The sequence below is a fragment of the Xyrauchen texanus genome, chromosome 5, assembly GCF_025860055.1.
Source record: "Xyrauchen texanus isolate HMW12.3.18 chromosome 5, RBS_HiC_50CHRs, whole genome shotgun sequence".
Taxonomy (NCBI): Eukaryota; Metazoa; Chordata; class Actinopteri; order Cypriniformes; family Catostomidae; genus Xyrauchen; species Xyrauchen texanus.
The window spans coordinates 31,775,441-31,802,057 of NC_068280.1; the positions used below are offsets into that span (position 1 = coordinate 31,775,441).

General features: G+C 36.9%; 1 protein-coding gene across 1 annotated transcript in view; it reads left to right on the plus strand.

The window, feature by feature from the left end:
* Positions 1 to 25,837, plus strand: part of adgrl3.1 (adhesion G protein-coupled receptor L3.1) — a 207,760-nt gene extending 181,923 nt beyond the window's left edge. The window contains exons 15-24 of the mRNA XM_052127560.1: positions 2,144 to 2,353; positions 2,779 to 2,999; positions 5,850 to 5,916; positions 8,522 to 8,613; positions 12,852 to 13,020; positions 17,031 to 17,159; positions 18,028 to 18,124; positions 20,894 to 21,019; positions 22,320 to 22,337; positions 22,945 to 25,837. Of these exons, the coding sequence (XP_051983520.1) occupies positions 2,144 to 2,353; positions 2,779 to 2,999; positions 5,850 to 5,916; positions 8,522 to 8,613; positions 12,852 to 13,020; positions 17,031 to 17,159; positions 18,028 to 18,124; positions 20,894 to 21,019; positions 22,320 to 22,337; positions 22,945 to 23,861 (2,046 nt within the window). The 3' untranslated portion in view covers positions 23,862 to 25,837. The remainder of the gene's footprint in view (positions 1 to 2,143; positions 2,354 to 2,778; positions 3,000 to 5,849; positions 5,917 to 8,521; positions 8,614 to 12,851; positions 13,021 to 17,030; positions 17,160 to 18,027; positions 18,125 to 20,893; positions 21,020 to 22,319; positions 22,338 to 22,944) is intronic.
* The last annotated feature ends 780 nt before the right edge of the window (positions 25,838 to 26,617 follow it).

A 26,617-nucleotide genomic window follows, 5' to 3' on the forward strand; every position in this document is an offset into this window, starting at 1 on the left:
TTTCCTGACTGAATGTGGCAGATGTGAGCCTAAAATAAAACCTACTTCTATATCTATATATTTTCATAACTGAATTGAGAACACCTTTAAAATTCAAATTCAATTTTTTAATTTCAGATGAATTTGAATTGAGCTATCAAACAGGATTTAGAATTCAGTAATTAATTTAGTAAGAAGATTGAAAATGCAACAGATTCCTAAAAATGAATACATTATACCAGCATAAAGTGAAGTTTATTATAATACATTTCAGTGTGAATTACCGATAGACATAATATCATACAACATATGGAGTATTTCCAAATATATTCAAGTATATTAATAAAAATAGTTGGAAATGCCAACTATAGAATGTTTTATTATAGAATGTATATTAACTGTATTATCAAATTTTGGTAATATTTGATTATATCTTTTCATGTGACAGCACTGAAGAAATGACACTTTGCTACAATGTACAAAAGTAGTGAGTGTACAGCTTGTATAACAGTGTAAATTTGCTGTCCCCTCAAAATAACTCAACACACAGCCATTAGTCTAAACTTCTGGCAACAAAAGTGAGTACACCCCTAAGTGAAAATGTCCAAATTGGGCCCAATTAGCCCAATTAGCCATTTTCCCTCCCCGGTGTCTTGTGACTCGTTAGTGGTCTCCGGTGTGAATGGGAAGCAGGTTTGTTAAATCTGGTGTCATAGCTCTCACACTCCCTCATACTGGTCACTGGAAGTTCAACATGGCACCTCATGGCAAAGAACTCTCTGAGGATCTGAAAAAAAAGAATTGTAGCTCTACATAAAGATGGCCTAGGCTACATGAACATTGTCAAGACCCTGACACTGAGCTGCAGCACGGTGGCCAAGACCATACAGTGGTTTAACAGGACAGGTTCTACTCAGAACAGGTCTCGCCATGGTCGACCAAAGAATTTGAGTGCACGTGGTCAGCATCATATCCAGAGGTTGTCTTTGGGAAATAGACGGCATTGCTGCAGAGGTTGAAGGGGTGGGGGGTCAGCCTGTCAGTGCTCAGACCATATGCCGCACACTGCATCAATATGGTCTGCATGGCTGTCATCCCAGAAGGAAGCCTCTTCTAAAGATGATGCACAAGAAAGCCCACAAACAGTTTGCTGAAGACAAGCAGACTAAGGACATGGATTACTGGAACCATGTCCTGTGTTCTGATGAGACCAAGATAAACTTATTTGGTTCAGATGGTGTCGAGCGTGTGGCGGCAACCAGGTGTGGAGTACAAAGACAAGTGTGTCTTGCCTACAGTCAAGCATGGTGGTGGGAGTGTCATGGTCTGGGTCTGCATGAGTGCTGCCGGCACTGGGGAGCTACAGTTCATTGAGGGAAACATGAATGCCAACATGTACTGTGACATACTGAAGCAGAGCATGATCCCCTCCCTTAATGATTTGGATCATTTCATGTTCTCTGCTTTTTTCAGTTCGCTGAAGTCATGCCTGTTCTCCTGATTTTTTAATTCTATTTTATTTTTATATAACTTTTTCTCAATGTATTACTTTTTATTCTTATTTCATGCTCTTAATTGGTTTTTATTTTTTAATTCTTTTTAAATTTATAAAACACTTGAATTGCCATTGTGAATGAAATGTGCTATATAAATAAACTTGCCTTGCCATTATTCCAAACTTTTGGCCACCAGAGTGTGTATGTGTGTGTATATATATATATATATATAATACTGTGTATACTGTATATATATATATATATATATATTTGATTAATTGGCTGTGTTAATTGTTTTAACAATATTAAAGTGAGTTTAAATGTTACTTATCAGTTGAAGACAAGAAGTGTATCAGGGAATCATTACGCATAATTGGTCAAAATGAACAATATCATTATGTCGTTATTTATATTTTGTCTCAAACGTTTTTGTGTCTTTTTAATTTTTTGAATTGCGATTCATTAAATCTGCCTCAAATTCAAATGTAACTTCCCGTGGAGCATGGCCAATTCAATTAAATTACAACTTATGGACTGTAAGGGAGCCAATTCTTTAATTCTGAATTTTTTAAACCTGTCTATAGCACAGCAGTAGCCACTGTAAATCATCCTTCTTGACAGTCTCTCTCTCTCTCTCTCTCTCTCTCTCTCTCTCTCTCTCTTATCAGAAATCGGACCAGGTGCATGAGCTGTTGTTGGACGTCATAACGTGGGTGGGGATCCTGCTGTCTCTGGTCTGTCTGCTCATCTGCATCTTCACCTTCTGTTTTTTCCGCGGTCTCCAAAGCGACAGAAACACCATCCACAAGAATCTCTGCATCTCGCTCTTCATCGCCGAAACACTGTTCCTCACTGGCATCAATCGTGCTGATCAGCCTGTACGACACACAAACACACACAACCAGTACCACACAGAAAGTCCCTTATTTTCACACCTGAAGTATTTACATTTATTCCAGAACACACACACAATTCCTTAAGTCGTTATGTTGGGCACTTGACTCTTGTTAATTACAGAAATGGAGCAGGTCTTTGACCTCTCGTTAATAACAAAAACCTCATTGTGTCCTCAGAGAGGAGCAGAGAAAGAGAGAAAGAGAGAATGAGAGCGAGAGAGAGAGAGAGAGAGAGGGAGAATATAAGCAAAAGACAAATGGAAAATGACAAAGATAAAATGCTGGAAATCCGTCGGGAAATTTTTTAAGTGATAATAGAACAGACAGTTAATACTCAAAGCAGCAAAACACAGATATTGTGTAGATAATCTTCAGCTTTGTGCTCTGTGTGTGTGTTTTTGTTACAGATTGTGTGCGCTGTGTTTGCGGCCCTGCTGCATTTCTTCTTTCTGGCTGCGTTTACATGGATGTTTCTGGAAGGCGTACAGCTGTACATCATGCTGGTGGAAGTGTTCGAGAGCGAGTACTCACGCACCAAGTACTTCTATCTCACTGGATACGGAGTGCCTGCTGTTATAGTGGCTGTGTCTGCTGCGGTGGACTTCCGCAGCTATGGAACCGAAAGAGTGTACGTATATTACGATACCTAGTGAGCACCTATGGAACCAATTACCATTAAAATGCAGATAATGCCAAATTTAACAGAATATACATTTTGCATGACCTTAACCTTGATCTAAAGGCATATGTTTAATTAGTTGAAATAAGGTGTTCAGACAAAGAAAGTGTGCCTAAGTATGAATTTCCTTACAACTATAAAATGTAATTTAATAATAAAAATGATCATTGTGAAAAAAAAATGGGAAAATAGTACTGATGAACAGTGCTGGGTAAATTATTCAAAGTAATCCACCACAAATGACTAATTACTTCTATTTAATTGTAATCAGATTTCTTAATGTATTAATTCATCAAACGAGTATTCACATTACTAATTACTGTAACTTATAAATATCAGCCAATTAATCAACCTGGCCAATATACTATATTGTTATATCACTACACTGGCAAAAGTGGTAACATGCAATTGTTACCTCAAGCATCTACTTGATCGATCCTATAAAAATTAGTTTTGTTGATGAAACCAAATTTGTCAGGTTGATTTAGTCAGATTAAATAAAATTTTTAATTAACTTAATTTTGAATAAAACCAGTTAATTTAGATGTTACCACATGAAGCACATTTAAAAGGTTCCCTGACATTTTTACAGTGTAGTGTAATGCCCAGCATTATTACTAACCTCTAATTAACATTTGCTTACATTTAAGACAAAGAAAAGAGCCAAATTGTGCCTTCAATGTAGCCTATTGGTAAAGGAAGCTTGCAGGTTAATTCCCAGGAATTAGTGACACAGGAAATGGAGTGTTAGTAAGATCACAGACCTGCTCTATTAGTACTGTGCAAGACAATTCACAACAGACTGCTCAAGGCAGAATTACTCTGCAATTAGTGTCCTGAAATTCACTGTGATTGAAAATGCATAGTTTGCTTAGCTGACCACAAATAATTTCACTCAAATGTAATCATTAAATTAAACTAATTATATAGTCTGAAATGTGTGCAAATGGAATAGCAAGAATAATGTCCATGTTTCCTGTACACTCCCCCTGTCTTTACTTAGTAGGAAAAATAAATAGTCCCGCTCCAAATTTGTGCCGCCCCAATGGTGTTATGTCGGGCTGGTTGAGATGTTCAATCATACAGAGCAATGTTTGGTGCCACAGTGTTACACTTTTCAAAGAAATCAACCTAGGAATTGCTTGCATAAAGTTATCTCTGCACATTAAAGGGATAGTTAGCCCAAAGATTTAAATTCTTTCGTCATTTACTCACCCCCATATTGTTCCAAACCCTTATGACATTCTTTGCTCTGTGGAGCACAAAAGAAGATATGCAGAATGTTAGGGACTGACAGCCTCAGTCACCATTCACTTTCATTGTATGAAAAAAAGAGCAGCATAAACAAAATTTCTCCTCGTTTTCATGAAAGAAAGAAAGTCCTGCCAGTTTGGAACAACGTGAGGTAACTGATGACACAATTTTCATCTTTGGGTAAACTATCCCATTAAGATAAAAAAAAGAAAGGATTTTACATTAAAAAAATAACACATTTCCCTAAGTATGAGTGCTTTTCTATTAGACATTTCAATACTTGTGTTTTGACCATATAGGCTGCTAGAATCATGGTCAAAGTTCTGAGCAGTGAGTGGAGAGAATCAAAAATCCCTCTAATGCTGTCTACTCCAGCAAAATGTTTTGCAAGTGCCAAACTCATCGGATCAGGCGCTCGCTGTACTGCAAATCGTCTGTGCGTTCAGGAGCCCTGAAACGGGTAAACTGGTGAAATTGCCCTAATTCATATTCATAAAGAAATCTATTCCACTGGCATTACTGCAGTTAGTGGCCAGACACAGCCATGAGGGATGTTCTCTCAGATAAATATTTCAGCAAAAATCATCATTTAAAGATGAGATGCTGAACGTGGCATATGAATAAGTGGTGGTCACTCAAGCACACAGTCTCCCTAGACCACAGAAATAGGTCACACTCATTTAAAAACAAGAGTTATATGGGAGGAAGAATGCTATGTCAACCTGAGCCATCTGTGGAGATAAAAGGGGCTGTTAGAATCATTATTATTATTTCTATGCCACTTTAAGAAATGCCAACATTTGTCCCCCGCACTTTATGGCTGATAGATAATCAGTGCTTTTTTAAATTCCTAATTTTTAAATTCTTTCTAATTGAATCGTTCCTACACCTCTGCATATAAACCATAAAAAGTATGTCCCTGTTGTGGAGAGGAGTATAAGATATTGTCATGGCAGATGTTGGTGAAAACACATCCAGCCTGGTAAAAGCTAAAATATAGAACAAAAAGGTCTGCATAGCTTAATCCCAGCGTGCATGAATTGAAAATCCTGAAATATTTATAATCCTATTTGGTTTCTGCATTCTCTAGCATAACCTATTTGGTTTCTGCATTCTCTAGCATATGGTATCTGTTCTTTAAAGAGGAAGGATGTCTGACTGTGTTGGTGGCCTGGAATACACACACACACACACACACACACACACACACACACACACACACACACACACACACACATAAAAACAGCAATGCTTCCACTCCTGCTGGGCTGTAGAGGTGATTTCAGTAAAGCAGAGATGAAGTGTTTAATAATTCAGCTCTTGTCTGTCAATCACTCCTTTAACTTCAGACTAGACCAGAGGTAATGAGCGCTTTTTGAATACGATGAACTCAACATCAGAACATAACATGTGAACACTCCTTCCTAAGACCTGAACAGATATTGCTTTGATCTTAATTGGAGTGTGTTACAGGTTATTTTCATTGAACATATCTATCGCTCTCTCTCTCTCTCTCTCTCTCTCTCTTTCTCTTTCTCAATATAGATGCTGGCTAAGGTTAGATACATACTTCATATGGAGTTTTATTGGGCCTGCTACTCTCATCATCATGGTAAGTTTAACACACACTCACAGGGGGTTTAGAGAATGATAGAGCAAAGCCAATTCCACACTGTCACACACACCCCCACACACAGGGGGGGTTGATATAATGGTCTGTCGAGTGCATTTTCCCAATTATGTGAAAGTCACAGTCACCCCACAAGACAGGCAGAGCACCTCCAAACACCCCGCTATATATAGAGGAAGAGAGTGTGTGTGTAGAGGGTGTATTCTGCATTTTTTTTTTATTGTTTATAAATTTTTATCAGTTGATAAAAAACCTGGAAATATCAGGGAATTTTAAAATCATGAATCCATGGAATAGGGGACCCAAAAATCTGAATCTTTTATTGAGCCATATTTAAATGACAGCACAGTTTCTGCCTTGTTGTCATCTTTTAATTCTATTCATTCCAAAAATTTATATCTGATTTCACACAAGCAAGGATGCTGTGGTTTTGAATACAATATCAGCATGGCTGTGATATAGCCATAGATCATGAGGTTGCAGGTAATCACAGCCGTGCTGATATTCAGAACATCAGCATGATTGCAGGTGTGATATTGCTTTTATAGAACAGTTCATTTAGAGTAACTTCTGTTTAATACTAAATTTAGCCAGTTAGTTTGTATACTGTATACCAGGGGTAGGCAACCTTTTTGACATGGAGTGCCATTTTTTTTTTATTTTCCTGGTCAATGTCTGTGCATTTTTCTAATTTAATTGTTTATTTTTCATTACAAATTATATTACCAGCATAACCCGATGATTATGATATAATCATGATCCTGCATGTGATTTCAATGAAAGAAAACACAGTTAATGTTAAACCAGTTAGTGTCACAAATGTGCATGTTTGATTACTGATCACGAAATTGTAAGGAATCTTAAATATTTCTTATATTATGTGATTGTAATCATGTAATCACTAGCACACAAGCAACAGCGAGGGAGGAGCAGGCTATTTTGTTTATATGACGTTTTACGCACCTGCATTTCTATCTACATCTTCATGTAATCCTTCCTTACGATCGCATGTTTGACGAGACTCACGCGTGCAAGCCATTCGCACATCACAAGCCGATCAACTATTTAGCCCTTTTCGGTGAATCGCACCTGCAAAATCCTAAAACTTTATTTCCAGGTTTCATTTATATTTTAAATAGACTCTTAAGATTTTTGAACCCCACAATGTGGGTTTTGTTTTCTCTTTTAATCATTTTATGTAATTTTGAGTGTGACTATGGTTCAAGGAGGGTGTACCTGTATGCTGGGTTAGAAATCTCAAGGATTCATTGTGGTGTTTTCTTTATTACATGACGTGTTGTTTTGAAAGCAAAAAGAAATTAATGAAATACGGAATGTAGGCTGTCATCTGCGCCGCCTGACCGAAGCAAAGTGGGCACATTTACTCATGCAATTAACCGAAAGTGAAGCGCTGCCTGCTCGTGATGCTGAATGGCTTAAACACGCTGCAAGAATCTGTTAGGTATACTGCAGTCTGGTCACATTTTAACTTTTTGTTTAGCCTCCCATTCAGCTCATGAAAATACACTGCATGATCATGAGGAAGGATTACATAAAGATGTAGATTGGAATTCAGGTGCGGAATTTATATAAATAAAATAGTCTACTTCTCTCTCGCCATTGCTGGGGTACCAATAGGGATTACCCAACCCCTAGGTTGGGTAGGTTGCCAACCCCTGCTGTGTACTGTTCAGTGCAAAAGTTTTAGGCACTTGTTGCAAAAATTTTGCATAGTGAGGATGTCTTCAAACAAAATGGCATACATAGTTTTTATATATCAATTAATGTCATACTAAGTCCAGTAAACTTATTTAAAAAACAGTAAACAGTAAAAAAAATAAAAAATATTTGGTGTGACCACCTTCCTTCAAAACATCGCCAATTCTTCTAGGTACACTTGCACACAAATTTTCATGTCTTCTTGGAGAATTTGTCTCCTTTATCTGTTTAGGCTGTCTCAATTGTTTCCATCTCTTCATGTTATCCTAGACTGACTCGATGTTCAGTGGGGGGCTCTGTGGGGGTCATGCCATCTGTTGCAGGGCTCCCTTTTCTTCTATTCTCTTTGCAAAAGATTTTAGTTTGATGGTCTAAAATGTATATTTCCTATTGACACAGTAAAGTTGAAGATACAAATAACCATCTTAAGACAAATGTTTTTAAGAAACATCTTATTTTTCTTAAAAACAGTAGACTTTTGTACAGTACAGTACATCTATTTTAAAATATATTTTCCAATGCTTCAAATTGCGTGTCACCAAGCAACACACAGACAATTTTTCCAGCAGTCTGCTCCAGCTCCACTCCGGGTTTTCCGTTTGCAGTGCACTTGGGAAGCTCCTACATGTTATTAAGACATGTCATGTATTCAAGTCAGAAACAAAATATGGAAGAAGCCAAACTAATTCACATACAGAATAAACAACAGTAAAAAAAAAATTATATTGTGCCGGTGAATCGGCATAAGTGAATACACCTGCATGACTTTAACATGATTATAATTACACAAAATAAATTATATTGGTTAAAAGATGTGGTAACCCAGTTCAATACTTACTGCATGTATTTATGCTATTTTGTGTTGCAGCTGAATGTTATTTTCCTGGGTATTGCGCTCTATAAGATGTTTCACCATACGGCGATTCTAAAACCTGACTCTGGTTGCCTGGACAACATCAAGTGAGGAATTTATTCTGTATTTCTTGTTTGTGTGTGTTTTATTGTTTTTCATGGATCACACTGCTGCTGTCTTTGTCACTAATTGCATAATTGTTCCTTAGAGGTGATTAAATGAGAAGTTCTGAAGTTAGACTATTTTTAAGCGTTGTGTCTTTCACCTTGTCCTTGATGCTTAAGTTCTCATGGGACTAAACCAGTATTAATTCAATTTGGAAAAATTTACATAATCACATAAATTATATTACCTGTGCTATTTGTTTAAATGAAGTCAGCACCATCTTTGAGAGAGCTAGGGCATGAGCGACTAACATATCAGGGTGTATTGAAGTACAGCCAGTAATGTGGGGGTTTAGAAAGTGTGTTATTCAAAGTGTGTAGTATGCTTCAGACAGTAAATGCTGAATCTAGGTTATTTTGCATATTTCAGTAATTGATTATTCTTTTTGATGTACAGATCACAAGCTGAGTCACTGTGGAGATTTGTGACCGAAATGCAGAATTTCTGCTGAAGTTTTTGTGTTTTTCACATTATCAAAAGTAGCCTACACAAGGGTTATGCAGAGCTGGCAGGAGTTGACTACACTTAACTGAGGCACATTAGAAATTAATTGAGGTGAACTTTGTTTGCATGCAGACTTTACCAGGTTTACAAAATTGTATTACAGCAACGGTATTGCCCCAAATGTATTGTCGATAGTTCAGAATTTATTTGGATGATTGTAACCCTCATGTTCTGTTGAGGATGTCTTGTACATGGATATAATTTTTTGAAATTGAGCTCTTTTTTTTTTTTTTTTTTTTTAATTTTTTCCTTTTGTTTTCCTTTTCTTATTTTTTTTTATTAATTTTTATATGTTCTTCTGACCTATTCAAACCCAAGTAGACAGATATATTTGAAGCTTTATCCCTCTGTTTTACTGAAGGTACACGTTGACTGATCCAACATACAGTAGTAAAGCTGTTTCTGTTGTTTTTGTCTCTCAGACCTCAATGAGAAAATGAGGGTTAAGACACACTTAAAAATGTATGAATGTCATTATACTTTATTAGATACTAGTTCTGCCAACACCATTTAAACGCCTCTAAGGAATTGTCAGGTATTAAAGGACAATTAAGCGTTTGTCTCCTTCATTTAGCCATTTCTACCAACATCAAAACAAACATACAGGAAAACAATAAACAAAAAAAAGTAATTTCATTGTGCAGTGGCATGTCTTCACATATTGGTGTCTATAGCAACTGTGCATTCTTATAAACCTAACAGAAGAACCACAGTGCAACTTTTCTTCTAAACATACATACTATATCTTACACACTGTCTTCACAATATAGTTACAAAGTACTAGAGTCATTATCAAACCATAGCTCCTTAGTACTATTACTCTCTTTGTCACCAAATCAGTAACAGAAAACATTTTAGGACTGTTTTAATGATCAGAGAGAAACAGCTCTGCTACCACAGGGCGCAAGATTGTCAATTTAATAATTTTTTATGTTGGTCTAAAGTTATAGTTGGAAAGTCTTACCCAGTCGAAAATGCAGCCTCAGCACAAATTCAATCCAAGGATCTAAAGCTGCGGTGTGTAGAATTGATCAGCTCTGCTCCTGCAAGCCAATTGGCCACTGAGAATTTAGCCCCACCCACCATAACAATGTTTTTTTTTTTTGTTTTTTTTTTTATGTATATCTCACACTTTCACATTCAACCCAATGTACAGTATGTAAAATTGTGTCGAGTTGGGAAAATCCAACCATATTTCACCACCATCATGGTCATTATAAGTAGATTTTCTATTGTATTTGTTTGTGTTTTCCATGTCTCGAGTTTGTTTTGTTTTATTTAAAATGTTTATAAATCATTCATCAGCCTCATCTGTTTTTCTTTGTTTTTCCCTTTCCATCCTTTTTTTTTCTGTTTTATTTTCCAGCATTCTGTTGAAGCATGGCTTGTTATGGATAGTCACTGGTAAGGGTCTCTAGCCAATCAGAGTGCCAGTTCTCTGAATCTTGCAATCTGATTGGACTGTTTAACCATGTAGTTACTCAGCTGTTTGACTCTTAATGTTAAATTGATTGCAGTGATTCGTCAATTCTCCAACGTGCCTCTTTAAAATCAAAATGTAATTATAAATCTTCATGAATGCTTGTTCTCTGTCTGTCTGTCAGTCTTTCCATCTTGATTTGCCATTGTTTATTGATTATTATTGTCTCTGTTGGAAACAATAATACTTATTTACTGTCTTTCTGTTTTTATCGTCCTCTCAAGAGTTTACTGTCTGTCTCTCCCCTGTCTGTTTGTAAGTCTCTCTCTCTCTCTCTCTCTCTCTCTCTCTCTCTCTAATGATCTTGTTTCAATGCCAAACATTAGCTTGTCACAATAGCACAGTTCACAGAATAAATTGGTTGCAGGCTGAATATGTGCGATAATCGCATACTAACCTTTTCTGTGTAAAGTTATAGATGAAAATAATTTGACGTCACACTGGGTTCTTTCAAGCAGAATTCAATTGTGGAAAGAGGCAGCGCTACAGTTTTAATATTTTTTAAGCTTTATAGAATGTAATAATGTCTTATATTAATGTTAATAAAAGTTATTGTAAAGAAATATATAATTATTAAGGGGGTGTTCTGAAATATTGGCAAAGCAAGTTTAAACTTGGTTCAATGAGCCTGTGTGATCATGTCAGACATGTAACAGGTTGATGAATACACATCCTCGCACACGTAACACACTTTTAAAGCCTAATAATTTGGGTACTTGGAAAATAAACTACCATCAGACATACAATATTCCATATCAAAACTTAATAACAGCCAATTGAACAATATTATTTACTGCATTCATAATAAATGCAAAGACAAGCAGTCTTTTTAGCAGTATGACCATAATCTTTTTCACTTATCCTTTCACAAACAATAGTCCACGTGCTGCGATTGTGGAGAAGGGATCTGTTCCTCCTTTATATCATGTATATGGAGATCTTGATCATATAAGATCATCGTTAGATCCTATTTGATCTAATTTCTGTCACAGTGAAAGCACTTTGGAAATTAAAAACAGGCATTTGCAATCAGAGGAAAAAAAAAAATATATTCACCAATTGTAGACCAGACATAATAACAATGACGGTGATCTGTGAAATATCATCATTTTTGTAAAATCTTGTGTTTTTCCTCTTGCAATGATCTAGGTGAAATTTAAAGAAGCCCAAATCTCCAATAATCTGTGGGAAACAGGGTGTTTCAACCCCACAAACAGAAAGTTTTGGGTAGTTTCAGCACAATTTGCGCAAAGTGCCCATAGACAGCAGTTCTTTTGGTCGTGTCAAGAAGGTAACCCCCCAGTTACCTAAAGTCTCACGAGAACCACATTGAATGTTCACAAACTGTGTCACTGTGTTTATTTAGAGTCCTACAGAAACCCTACACTTACCTCTAAACCTAACTTTAACCCTGCCTCTAAATCTATACCTAAACTTAGTAACAGCAAATGAAACTCTCGCAAGACTTAGGCTGCCGGGGGTTACCTTCTAGACACAGCCATTTCTTTTCTGGTCTACCAAAAGAACCTGGAAGTGCCAGGGTGCAGAGTTTGTTTGGAGAGTTGGGTACTCTGGATGCAGCCTTCGAATGTGGCCTTCTTTCACATGAATTCAGAGGATGCATCTTTAATTAACACTCACAACCCACAATTCTTTGCTTCAATGGAAACGTACATTTATTTGAAAATAATGATGCAGATTTATTAGAACATCTGATGTTCAAATGCAAGTAATGTTAATTCCCAAGCTGAAGTATCTCAGTAGACAGGAGTAAAATATATAAGATGTAAAATTCTAATAATATATAACATAAAATGATATATTATGAAGTAAATATAATCTGGTGGGTCTACAGCAAGTTAGCTCTGGAGATTTACATTTTAAACAAATCACAAACATTTGACCGTGACATAAATGATAGGAAAGCAATTCTACATCAAAGATTCTAGAATGTTTCAATGTGCCAATTAGAGGTGGCTTCGTAAAAGTGACTATAGATAGGCAGATCTAACCATAATATAATTGGCTCATAAAGTGTGAAGGCCCCCCCCCCACATATGACCAGGACCCCTGGAATAAGTGAAAATGTGTTTTGTATGTGAGTGAGAGAGAGAATTACAAAACTTTGACATGGTTATTCACAATTTGTATTTATTTGTTTTTCTCTCTGTCTCTCCCTCAATCTCTCCCTCTCAGGTCGTGGGTCATAGGTGCCATAGCTCTGCTCTGTCTTCTTGGTCTGACTTGGGCGTTTGGGCTGATGTATATTAATGAGAGTACAGTCATCATGGCCTACCTCTTCACCATCTTCAATTCACTGCAGGGAATGTTCATCTTCATATTTCACTGCATCCTGCAGAAGAAGGTGACACCCACACACGCATAGAAAGACACATATAATGGAGACCGGGGCTAGTTACGCAGCTTATATCTCAGTAACTGCAAGGTTTTGAGTCAAAAATCCATTGCACAAATGCTTGTTAACTCTAGCAGTTATGTATGTTTGTTTCAAATACCTACTGCAAAACTCTCCAAACTAAAATGCTAATATCATATTTTGAAGTAGTTGTAAACAAATAAAAAATAATGAAACCACACTAGCATACATCCAGACAGGGGTCAACATTATAATGAAAGTATATTTTAACCAAAAGGTTGAAGTGTTTTCCATGCCATGGGTATTTTTAATAATTGTCTGGTTAGGGCACATTTTTATTAAGGCAAGGTTGGTGCCAGACGGGCTGGTTTGAGTATTTCTGTAACTGCTGATTTTCACACACAGCAGTCTCTAGAATTTACTCAGAATGGTGCCAGAAACAAAAAAACATCCAGTGAGCAGCAGTTCTGTGGATGGAAATGCCTTGTTTATGAGAGTGGTCAACAGAGAATGGCCAGACTGGTTTGAACTGACAAAGTCTACAGTAACTCAGATAACCACTCTGTACAATTGTGGTGAGAATAATATCATGTTCAAAAAATAATCCCACCCTGAGAAATATTTACTGGAGTGTAAATATTGTGGCAACTAGCCCCTGTCTCCACTACAGTATATAATGCAAACAGCTGCTGTATCGCAATGACGTGCACACACACACATTGAGGCTCAATTGACCTCTTTCCTGGGCATTTTATGGAGGGTTTACTGGCCTCTTATTAGTAACAAGCTCATTAATCAACCCTTCTGTCACATGCATGCTCAATTAGAGACCCTCAGCTCATCAGATTTATTTAGCTCATGATAGATTTGAAACCTTTTAATTATCTGATTGCCAACCAGTGGATTGATTCCAGAGTCATTTAGCATGAAAGTGCTCATATCCACATTAAACCAGTGCATTTTAGCTGTGGAAGCAAACCGTTATTGATTAGGAGAAAATAATATGTGTATGTTTGAAAATTGCCATGTACTGATGGACATAATTATTGGGTTGTACTGTGCAATTTGATTATGTATTCTTTTGCCCAAACTTAAAGGGATAGTTCACCCAAAAATGTACAATTCTCTCATCATTTACTCACCCTCATGCCATCCCAGATATATATGACTTACTTTCTTTTGCTTAACTCAAACAAAGATTTCTAGAAAAATAATCTCAGCTCTGTTTGCCCTTACAATGCAAGTGAAAGTAAAACGATGAATTCGCATCTAAGTTTTAAAGGGATAGTTGAATTTTTTGTTTAATTCTTTCAACATTTACCTCATGCCATCCCAGATGTGAACAAATTTATTTATTCTGCTAATCACAAACGAAGATTTTCAGAAGAGTATCTCAGATCTTTAGGTCCATACAATGCAAGTGAAGGGTGGCCAGAACTTCAAAGATCCAAGAAGCACATAAATGCTGCATAAAAGTAATCCATACGACTCCAGTGTTTAAATCCATATGTTCTGAAGTAATATGATAGGTGTTGGTGAGAAACAGATCAATATTTAAGTCATTTGTTACTACAAATTCACAAATAACACTCTTTTTGGCAATTCACATTCTTTGGGAGGATAATTTTTTATAAAATGAACTTAAATATTGACCTGTTTCTCATCCACACCTGTAATATCACTTCTGAAAATATGGATTTAATCACTGGAGTCTAATGGGTTACTTTTATGCTGCCTTATTTGCTTTTTGGACCTTCAAAGTTCTGGCCACCCTTCACTTGCATTGTATGGACCTAAAGATCTGAGATAGTCTTCTGAAAATCTTCGTTTGTGATTAGAAGAATAAATAAATTTGTTCACATCTGGGATGGCATGAGGTAAATGTTGAGAGAATTAAACAAAAAATTCAACTATCCCTTTAAAACTTAATGCGAATTCATCGTTTTACTTTTACATTAAATATAAGTGCGTTCAGGCTACCTCTAAGCACAAAAGTGAATGATATAATCTATTTTTAACTTGAATATTGGACTATCCACCTAATGGATCTTAATGCATTATGTATTCCCTCAAAAGCCCATAAAATACTGTTTTTCTTACACAACGAGAGATTGATCTTGGCCTATTTGTGCTTTGTGGAGACAGCAGTGATTTAAATCTTAATCTGTAAGTCCTGTTTGGTTGAGGTCTTTAAAGAGGAGTTGGGTGTGCAGTCATCCATAGAGACGGAGGAATAAAACCGTTGGATTTTATTTGGCTGATCTTAGAGAGCATTCTTTCAACAGCTGCGCAAACAATAACAAAATGTCCATGTTAACAACATTAAAAAGCAATTACAGCTGTATTATTGCTGATACAACTGGGAGTTTTGCACTGATATTTGGTCATTACTGTTATTATGTCTAGGTTTTTGGATTGAGCAATACAACTTTTGGTCTCTGTTGCTTGAAAATGGACTGAGGGTGGAAGGGGAAAGGTTGTATTGTTTAAAGCATCAGAAAGGTTGTCCAGCATTCTAACGATTGAAGTCATAGAAATTATATGTGATTAATTAGGTTTCTGTCCTCCGCAATAAAGTTTCTTTGCTGTTCAAACAAAAACACACTCATTACACACTCATGCACTCATGCAAATACAATATGGCCTGCATGAACTAACAAAGTATATACACTGGTGGCCAAAAGTTTGGAATAAATGTACATATTTAGGCTGTTTCGAAAGGAAATTGGTACTTTAATTCACCAAAGTGGCATTCAACTGAACAAAGTATAGTCAAGATATTACTTATGTAAAAAACAGCACCATCACTATTTGAAAAAAGTTATTTTTTATTAAATCTAGACAAGTACCATTTCCAGCAGCCATCACTCCAACACCTTATCCTAATCGAGTAATTATACTAAATTGCTAATTTGGTACTAGAAAATCACTTGCCATTATAACAAACAGAGTTGATAGCTGTTTGGTTCATGAAATGAAGCTTAACATTGTCGTTGTGTTTGTTTTTGAGTTGCCACAGTATGCAATAGACTGGCATGTCTTAAGGTCAATATTAGGTCACAAATTGCAAAAAAAGAATCCGATTTCTTTAGAAACTTGTCAGTCAATCATTGTTTTGAGGAATGAAGGCTATACAATGATTGAAATTGCCAAAAAACTGAAGATTTCATACAAAGGTGTACACTACAGTCCTAAAAGACAAAGGACAACTCGCTGCAACAAGGACAGAAAGAGATGCGGAAGGCCAGATGTACAACTAAACAAGAGGATAAGTACATCATAGTCTCTAGTTTGAGAAATAGATGCCTCACATGTCCTCAGCTGATAGCTTCATTGAATTCTACCCGCTCAACACCAGTTTCATGTACAACAGTAAAGAGAAGACTCAGGGTATCAGGCCTTATGGGAAGAATTACAAAGAAAGACACTTTTGAAACAGAAAAGGTTAGATTGGGCAAAGAAACAGACATTGGACAACAGATAATTGGAAAAGAGTGTTATGGATCTTAACCCCATTGAGCATTTGTGGGATCAGACTGTAAGGTGCGTGAAAAGTACCCGACAAGACAGACACATTTATGGCAAGTGCTACAGCAGTTTAAGCAAGCGTGGGGTGAAATGTCACCTGAGTATCTGGACAAACTGACAGCTAGAATGCCAAGGATCTGCAAAGTGGTCATTGCTGCACGTGGAGGATTTGATGAGAACACTTTGAAGTAGTTTAAGGAGTTCTGAACATTATTTTCAAATTATAATACCGGTAGTACATATTCACGTTATTAATGTCCTGAATATTCATTGTGGTCAGTTGAATGCCACTTTGGTGAATAAAAATACCAATTTCTTCCCATAAGAGCAAAATCTGTAATACTATTCCAAACTTTTGGGCACCAGTGTATAAAACAAGCATAAACACATTCACAAACATTTGCATATATGATCACTTTTCCCATGAAAACAAATCTCCTTGGTTTACCAAACTCTGCATGTTTGTGTAGGTGCGTAAGGAATATGGCCGGTGTCTCCGCGCACACTGCTGCAGTGGAAAGAGTGTGGAATCAACTATATCCACTTCAACTAAGACTAGCACAGCCCGTACACCTGGACGCTACTCCACCAATTCACAGGTAACACACACACCCAGGGTCGGCCTGGCAGCCAGGGGATATTGGCAGTCACCTATGGCCCTGATTGGCCAGGGGGCCCTAATTAGATGGCCCACAGTAATTAAAAAGAACTTCCAATTTGCAGATGGGCCTCAACATTTAACACAGAAACCACAATAATGTTGATACAATTTTTTTATAAAAATTAGGACAAATATAATAATAAATAATGATATATAATAAAAATATAATTATATATATATGTATATATATATATATATATATATATATATATATATATAAAATATAGTCTAAGTTAAAGGTCAATTCCATAAGAGAAGAATTCAGATTTATGCTAATAAAGACATGGCCTGTAATAAATTAAACTAAATATAGCTTTTTTCTGATTCTGAAATTAAGTGGAATTGATACCTAAATTTAAAGTCAACACTATTCATAATAAGTGATGTTTTTTTATAGATATTTGGTGCTATAAAACAATAATCAAGCTAAATATATGCATTTCTAGATATGGGTAATTGACAAATAACATGGACATAATTTCAGAAAGATTTTAGGAAAAAAATGTGTATATGTTGTGTGTATATATAAAATATTTGACTATATTAGGCTATGTACTTTATATACAAAAGTGTCTATTATACGATTTTCACCATTTAATTTTTTTTGGAATTCACTTTAATAGACCTGCAGTTCAATTTTGAAAGTGTAAATATTCCAAGTAGGTTAAATGAGGTCATAAAAACGACATGCATAGTAATTATACAAGAATTGGGCAGATGTTGTTTAAAGTAGTTTGCTTTATTTGGAAAAAGTTTTCCTCTCAATCAGAAAACTAAAACAGTCAGTCTTCCATTTGTTTTCTCAGAGTCGTATTCGTAGGATGTGGAATGATACCGTCAGGAAGCAGTCAGAATCATCTTTCATCACGGCTGATCTGAACAGCACAGCCACACTCAACAGAGGTAAAGCCAACATACACACAAACAGGCATCCATATGAACACGTGTAATATTCATACACTGTATAAAATACATATACATTTTTGGACGATTTGGACCTGACTGAATGTGTATTTCTTATAGTTTTTAAGACCTTTTGATTTAAAGGATTATTCTTAAATTATTGGGATTTTGTTATGTAGACTAATATAAATTTGTCATATGTATGGATTTCTTTGCTTTTATCAAATTTAACAAACTTTTAGGAACCACTAGTCAGTCACACTCACACAACAGGTTCCCTGGATCTGATATGAGCAAAAGTACAAAAGAAACAAGTTCAATTATCATTTGACCCCTACTGGTTAATTCTGACCAATCAGCTTTCCCATGATACAAGAAGAATAATATGCCCTTAAAATGTGTATTTTTATATGTAAGTGTGTGTTTGTTTATTGGAGAGGGAAGAAAAGAAAAGAAAATGAAAAGAGAAACTGCAGAAGTATCTGGAACAACAACAGAATAGCCCTCCAACTTGCTGACACTGATTACACTGAGGTCCAAATGGATCAGACATCTGTGTGAATGTGTGTGTGCGCGCATATGTGTGCTAATGTTCTGCTCATTCTCAAACCCTGCCTGCCCAAACGCTACATCAGCGCTGTAGCCATGGGGAAAAAAACACTCCCAGTCAAGTCATACTGGCAGGATATGATGGGACAAAATGTCTAACATTCACAGCTGTCCAACATAAACATAATCTATGCTGAGCTCTGATATAACAGTCCTCATGGGAGGTTTGATATTCCTCTCTACCCAAACTTGTGGATGAGAGCGGATTGGAGCGTCAGCAATTTCCCCTCCCTAATCAATACATTTGGCATCACTCTGCTCCAACTTCACTCCAGGTTTTCCATTTGCCATTTTGAAATTGCTCCGGAGCACAATTTCCTTCCACTTACCGATCCACTATAAAGTTTTTTCAATATGTTTTGATGTTATGAATGATTTGACACCAGATTGTGCCACAATTTTCATTCAGTTGCGAGGGCAATGCACTAGTATGATAATATGATTGTTCAGAATTTTGAAAATCTGAGAGAAGGGAGAGATGCAGGGCTCAACAATAAACATGTGTGAGAGAGTTCTGGGCCAGTAGAACGAACTGTCACTTGCTTAATTGGGCCAGTACCGCATTGTCACTTTGTCTTACATTTGTTTATCAAGTCATTTTGTTTTTTTATGTCTTGAAAACCAAGTTTTCACTCCTGTATTGAATTTTGTTGTTGAAAAATCTGCTAATTTCAACTTGTCACCATGATAAAATATAATGGAGGTTTTGTTTAAATTGCAAGAGTGACTTGTGTGTTTACAGTGCTAAGTAGAATTGTAATATGGTACGGATTACAAATTACATGACTAAAATTAATTTGATTGCTTTTAGATTACTTTCAGATTACTTCAGACCTAATTCTTGTTTTTTGCTGTCACATGCATTTCATTAGGATAAGATGATAACATTTTGACAATGTTGCTTAAATGCATTAAAGAAAACTCATTTAATTTATCAAATTATGAGAATTTATGATTTTTTGTTGTTTCTCGCTATTTGCCTGTTACTGAGTGAAATAAAAAAGGCACTTAAAATGTTTTTTCAACAGCAATTTTGGCATTACAGACACTATCCATGTGTTGTAACAGATCACACCAGTTTTATTTGTAAATCAATGTAAAAAAAAAAGGTCTCATAAGTAGTCCAAAAGCATATTCATGAACATTTTTAAAGCAGTGTACAAAGGCAATTTGTAAACTTTATCACACTAATGCAATCGGTTTGGATTTACTGTGGATTAACGCTGCATCTTTAGTGTAATTATAGCCACCTGGCTGATGTTTGGTTTTCCACAACCCTCCTTCCCCTTACAAAATTTATTTTTGTAATCTGATTACATAATCCAAATTATATGTAATATGTTACCACCCAGCACTGTGTTTATGAGTAAAACATGGAGTTACATTTATAGCTGAATATTACTATTGCAACTCAAAAACCTAGTATTTACTTGTATAACCTAATAGTTTTTATTTTCATTTATTTATTTTATTTTACATAAAATAAATCAGTAGAAATACAAATATATATTTTGTGCTGCTGTTGTTGTTAGGCTATTGAAAACGTTGGGAGGGCAAGTAAAAAACAACTGTCCCAACTGGGGAAATATATAATTAAATGTATTACCCACCTTTCGATTTTATTTCCATATGCAAAATAACTGTTGTGTCTACATATTTCATAATTTTCTTGCCATATCTGAATTTTGTCATTCCAATTATATTTCACTAATGTAATCTTTCATTCTGACTGCTAATAGTCTATTTACACTGTGTTTAACACATTTGAATACTTGTTGACATGCAATTACATTGCTTGTTATCATGTGTAATGGGTTTTCGTGAATCAGAGCAATCCTGGAGAGAGCGAGAATACAGATGCTACAATTTAAAAAAAAATAAAAGTTCCTCGCTACACCCCGCTCACATACTCCTACCCAAACTAACTTGTTACAACTACTGAAGTTTAAAGCTGTTTAAACACAAGTTTACTGACTTCGTCTGCATCATTCTAACTGTTTATTGTTCATCTTTTTTCTGTCTCTGTTGCTCTCTCTTTCTGTCCTCTTTCAACCTTTTCTTTCTGCCTTTCATACCTGTCACTTTCTCTCTCTCGCTCACTCTCTCTCTCTCTCTCTCTCTCTCTGTGCCACTCTTTTTCTCTGTCTGTGGGTTTTGTAGGTACCATGGCTAATCATCTCATCTCCAATGCTCTGTTACGTCCTCATGGCATTAATCCCTATAACACACTACTTGGAGAGTCTGCTGTGTACAATAATCCAACTGCCAACATGTTCAACACGCAAGGTTTGCCTCTCACATACATATTCACAAACTTGAGCACCAATCAGATGGTAATTGTTTCTCTGGGTGAGGTGTGTAAAAGAAAATGTACATGGCTCCTCTGTGAAAAAACTCATGCATAATGTCAATAAAAGGGTTAGTTTACCCAAAAATAAAATTTGATAATAATTTACTCATCCTCATATTGTTACAAACCTGTATGACTTTCTTATGTTTAATCCAAAAGGAAAGGTTTGCTGAATGTTCATGCGGCTTGTGTCCACACAATAAAAGTGAAAGGGGACAGATGCTGTCAAGTTTCAAAAGTGAAAATGCACCATAGAAATAGTCAGTAATACTTGTGCTATATTGCAAGTCTTCTGAATCCATATAATAGCAAACATGGCTATAGCTAACATGCAATCCGTTTTTGTTGTAAACTCAGAGATGGAAATTTAGATGGAAATGAATTCAATGCAATGCTGGTATACGTCAAAATCAGTAGGAAATTGGGCCAAAAAATCGTAAAATGTCTGGCTGGCAATAAAAGTGGTGACTAGCAGCTTAAATGTCCCCATTGTAAAACAATTACCATGCAAATGTGGGTTTTCAAACAATACACTTTAGAAATACATACACACATTCATATACACCCCTTAAATGTAAACACACCGGGCAATAGACCATATTCACGACAGCAACATCTTTGCTTTTTGACGGGAATGACAACTAGGCTGTGAGGGACAGAGGTACAGTCTCTTTAATGGGTTGTACAGCAGTTTAAAGTGTTTTTGGATCGTTCTGTGGACAAAACATTGAAAAACATATTTTCAAGAACATTCAGTGGACAAAAAACTCCAGACAACATGAGTTGTGGAAAATCAGATGAGATCTAAGAGCTTTTTACAGCATTATACTGTTCGTACCATTGAAGAGATGTAAGTCTATCCCTCACAGCCTCATTGTCATTCCCATTAAATATCAAAGATGTGCTACCGTGAATAAGGTCTATACAGAGTTAACAATGATGTCTTGCTTTCATACTTCCTGTATCTGTTTAATTAGCTTGTATATGTTGTTTGTGTGTTCATCTGTTATGTTAAATAATTAAAATGAATTACTTAATTAAAAAATGTAAGTAGTTTGTCCTGATCTCAGCAGGGTAGCGTTGAGTCACTAATGCCTGTTACAGTCTGAGCCAAATATAATGCTTTTCTCTTTCTCTGGACATATTCCATAAGCATTTATATGTGTAATCATTTCTCTATCTCTCTCTCTCTCTCTCTCTCTCTCTCTCTCTCTTGCTTTTCATGTGGGTCTGCAGCCTCCTACAGAGATTCAAGTATGATTCATTTACTTTCACAACAGCTCCACATTTATAATATATTCTCATGTGCTTCTTAAATCTCGTCCTTTCTCCTCTTCACTTTCTCATCCCTCCCCTCTATTTCTCCTTATCTCCTGTTACATCTGCATTCCTTCTGTTTCTGTTTTGATGAGAGTACAGTTAATATCCTATATGATATCATGTTTCATAAAGCACACTGTATTAGAAATAATTTCATATTATAATTTTAGATGAACTGAAATTTAAATGAAAGACAATTCTGTCTTTGTTAATTCACCCAGAAATGTTGTTTTAAACCTGTATGTCTTAATTTCTTCCATGGAACTCATAAGATGTTAGACAGAATTTTAGGGACCGACAACCTCAGTCACAATTCACTGTCATTGTATGGAAAAAGAATGAACTGAAAGTGAATGGTGGCCGAGGTTGTCAGTCCCTAACATTCTGTCTAACATCTCCTTTTGTGTTCCAAGTAGGTAAATGAGAGACAGAATTTTCGTAAGTTTTATTTGAGAATGGAATAGGTAGTTTGTTCTGCTGAAATTTAAATGTTGTTAGGTGAGGCATTTATGTCAATATTGTTCCATTTTCTGTGTTTCAGAGAGCATTCTGAATAACGTACGAGACTCCAGTGTCATGGATACGCTGCCTCTTAATGGTAACCATGGCAACAGCTACAGTGTGACAGCAGGTGATTACCTTACCTACAGTTCTCGTGGCAGCGAGCCACCAACTACACTTGAGAAAAAGATCTTGAAAGAGCTGACAGCAAACTACGCTCCGTCGTACCTGAACACTCAAGAGCGACAGGGGAAAGTTCACCAGGGGACCTTAACCAACAAACTCAACAACCACCTTGCCAATGGAGGTGTCACGGGGTCATCATCCATCGCCAAGGAAGATGTAATGGTGCTCGATAACCCTGGAGTGTTTCATCGACATGATGATGGGGGTGGGTTAAGCTTGGAGCTCATTAGGGAGGAGTCACAAGCACCGCTCCTCCCACCGAGACCACACCCACCAGAAAACCATGCCCCCTTGCAGACGTTCTCGGCCCACCGGCGACTGCCACAGGAGAATAGCGAGAGCTTCTTCCCACTGCTCCCTAATGACACACACACACACTCCTCGCACACACACACTCCGCGCGTCCACACACACTCCCCGCTCAGAGACTCGCTCTATACCAGCATGCCCACTCTGACTGACCTCCCACACGGCACCGATGACCTCATCAACGGTCTCCATGATGACGAAGATGATGAGGAAGACGATGGCGAGGAGGAAGAGGGAAGGGAGCTGCACCTGGCCAACGGCAAAGGGGTTGTCATGGAGACAGATGACGTGTACTACAAGAGCATGCCGAACCTGGGCTCGCGGAACCACATACAGGAACTAGAGAGCTACTATCAGATGGGTAGGGGGGGCAGTGACGGGTTCATTGCCCCACCTGAGAAAGAAGACTCGTCGCCTGAAGAACAGCCACCAGACCCCTCACAGCTGGTCACAAGCCTATAGACACTGACACATACACACACACACACACACACACACACACACACACATGCATTCTGACTGGTGTGTGTATGTGTGTGTGCGACACAATGCACAAGGCCTGGGATACACTACCTACTGCACTGATAGACCTCTAGAAAGACTGATTCCAGATTGCCCCTGACTACAGTAAATACAAGTATCCTGTACCAATCTGCACCAAAATCCTGTTCGAGTTAGAGCCAGTAACCAGAATTGGTAACCCATTCCTCTGCTAGAATGAGCGTAGGCAGGTCTCGTGGACATTTTCTCGTGAATATCCTTGTAAACTGATCTGTTTAATAAAACTATTCACAGAAATGCTAGTCAATTAGGAGACGTGAATTCCAGTCAGACAAACTTTTTCCTCCCTCAATCATTTGCATTGCACTCCTTAACCTCCAGAAAGGCCACTATAAAAACCTTCATTCATTGCCGACAGCCATTCTCCTCAAAGCTCTTAAAGGATTATGCCAATGTGTGGAGAGTGTGTAAATGCCATTTTAGATGACTGTGTATGATAATGTGACCACCAACCCAGACTCTGAACTCTTCGATCATACTGAACTGTATAGCCCACAATTTCTCTAGACTTCTCTATGATTCTGTGCTGCACACATTCCTTCTCGTTTCGCACTGATCTCGATTCTGAGCGTAAAATCACACAAGCTCATCTAATCTTTAAGACTGAGGGATCATCTGTTTTTCGTATGTTTATGTTTCAGTAATAATCTCAGTTATCGAGAGGTAATATTCACTAATTACAACAAAATGGAGAATATTTTCATGCAAAATGTAAAGATCCCTGATATTGCATATGATCTTATGCATTTAATGTTTTTGACATATTTTGCCCCTTGTATGTGTTTTTGTAGACTAGGCCAATCCCATGATGCTGTGATGGTCCTCCATAATATTTTTCCTTATAACACACAGCACACACATCAACATTCATTTTCCACACTCAATCTTCTTTATAGCCAAAAAACATGGATGCAGTTCTCTTTTTTGAAAGGATGACCATCACGCTCTCTTCTTTTCCAAATGAAACACTTTGTCATTCTAATTCTCACTGTGTTGATTATTTCCAAGAGACTCTGGGGAACCGACTGTTATGTGATGGACCGCTATTGCAGATGGGATCCCATAGCTTTACTGGAATGTCATGAATTCTAGAGTGCTTACCCTTGAACACATCAACTTTTGTGTTCCAGAGCAGAAATTGTCCTTTGAATGCAGGTTGAAGAATTATGGCTATTCCAATCATTTGAGTTGATTGGACCTCATTGTAACCAGGCTAAAATTGTTCTCAGGCTAAACAATTGTTTTTATCTTATTGTGAAGATTTCACATACCAATTCTGTTTTTTAACAGTTCAGTCAAAAAGGGTAAGATTAAAAAACTATTGGGAAGTGTATCGAAACTATTTAACTGGTCCAAGTCCTGTTGAATTTACATTTAAATTTGTGGACTGGAGAAATCATGATTTAAAGTCATGCAGTCCAGGTGGAGCATGTGCAAACAAATAAAGTAGCCCTGTAAATGAACTACAGACAAGTAGTGTGGGGCCTTAAGCCGAGTGGTTTTGAAGATGGCAGCAGCCTTGAAAATGTCGGTTTCTATAAAACTACTGTTTACTTGTTCTTATACTGAGACTCCCTGTAGCTTGCACATCTTTCCCTTGTTAACCCACCCTGAGAAAATTGACTGCATATTTATTCCTGTGATTCAGTCTTTTTTATTCTTCATTTTTCAACAGATCAGAAATGTAGGATCTTAGAGAGGGTTGTAAAAGAATCGGATCGGCACTGAGACCTTTTTTATTGTTATTATCATCAATATTATTATTATTATTACAATATCAATGAAATTATTATTTATTCTTTTCATATGCATTCTAAACTGAATGAACTCATAACTAATATTTGTTGTAACAGTGAAAGTTGTTTGCCAACAAATAAAATGACTGAATTAATATTTACAATATTTCAAAGGGCGGATGTGTGTTCTTTTATTTGGATTTTTCAGTCATAGACCAGAGCTTTCAACAAGGTGAGGTACGGTCATGACTCCTATGGGCAGTTTTTCATGGAAGGATTGTGATGGAGTAAATTGTACTGTGTATTGTAATTCTCTGTTGAAAATCCTGTTGGACTACACTTAATCTCTGTCTGGGAAAGCAGCCGGAAGACTTTAACAGTCAGTCGCTCTATACTGACCCAGTTTCGGGCTTTAAAAAGAGTCGTGAATACCGGCACCACTCACAGAGTGCACTACCAATTAATTATGCACATCCGAGAGGAGCACCAGCACAATGAGTAATTATGAACTATTGATCTTCATGTCTTATTATGCAAACAGACACACGTCCATCTGCAAACATGCCCAAATGTCAGACAGTCTGTGCGTGCCAGTGTTTCTGTGAGAGTTCGCTCTGCCAAATGTTACCACCTTCATGAATATTTACCAGGCATTTTTTTGACAGGCACTTGAGCATTTTGAAAGGAAGAAAAAGATGCAGCATTCCCCAGAATATATAGCTTCATGCTCTAGAGCCCTGTCCTGCCTTTGACATGAGTATGGAGTGTGTGTTGAGTCTGTTGACAGCCGATGAGACTGAAAAGTTAGATGTCTTTAAGGAAGGACACCTAACACCTAGCACACCCATAAGTTTGGGGACAACAGAGAGTGAGAGGGGAGAAAACAGCGAGTCAACATGAGACAGATATAATAAAATAGAT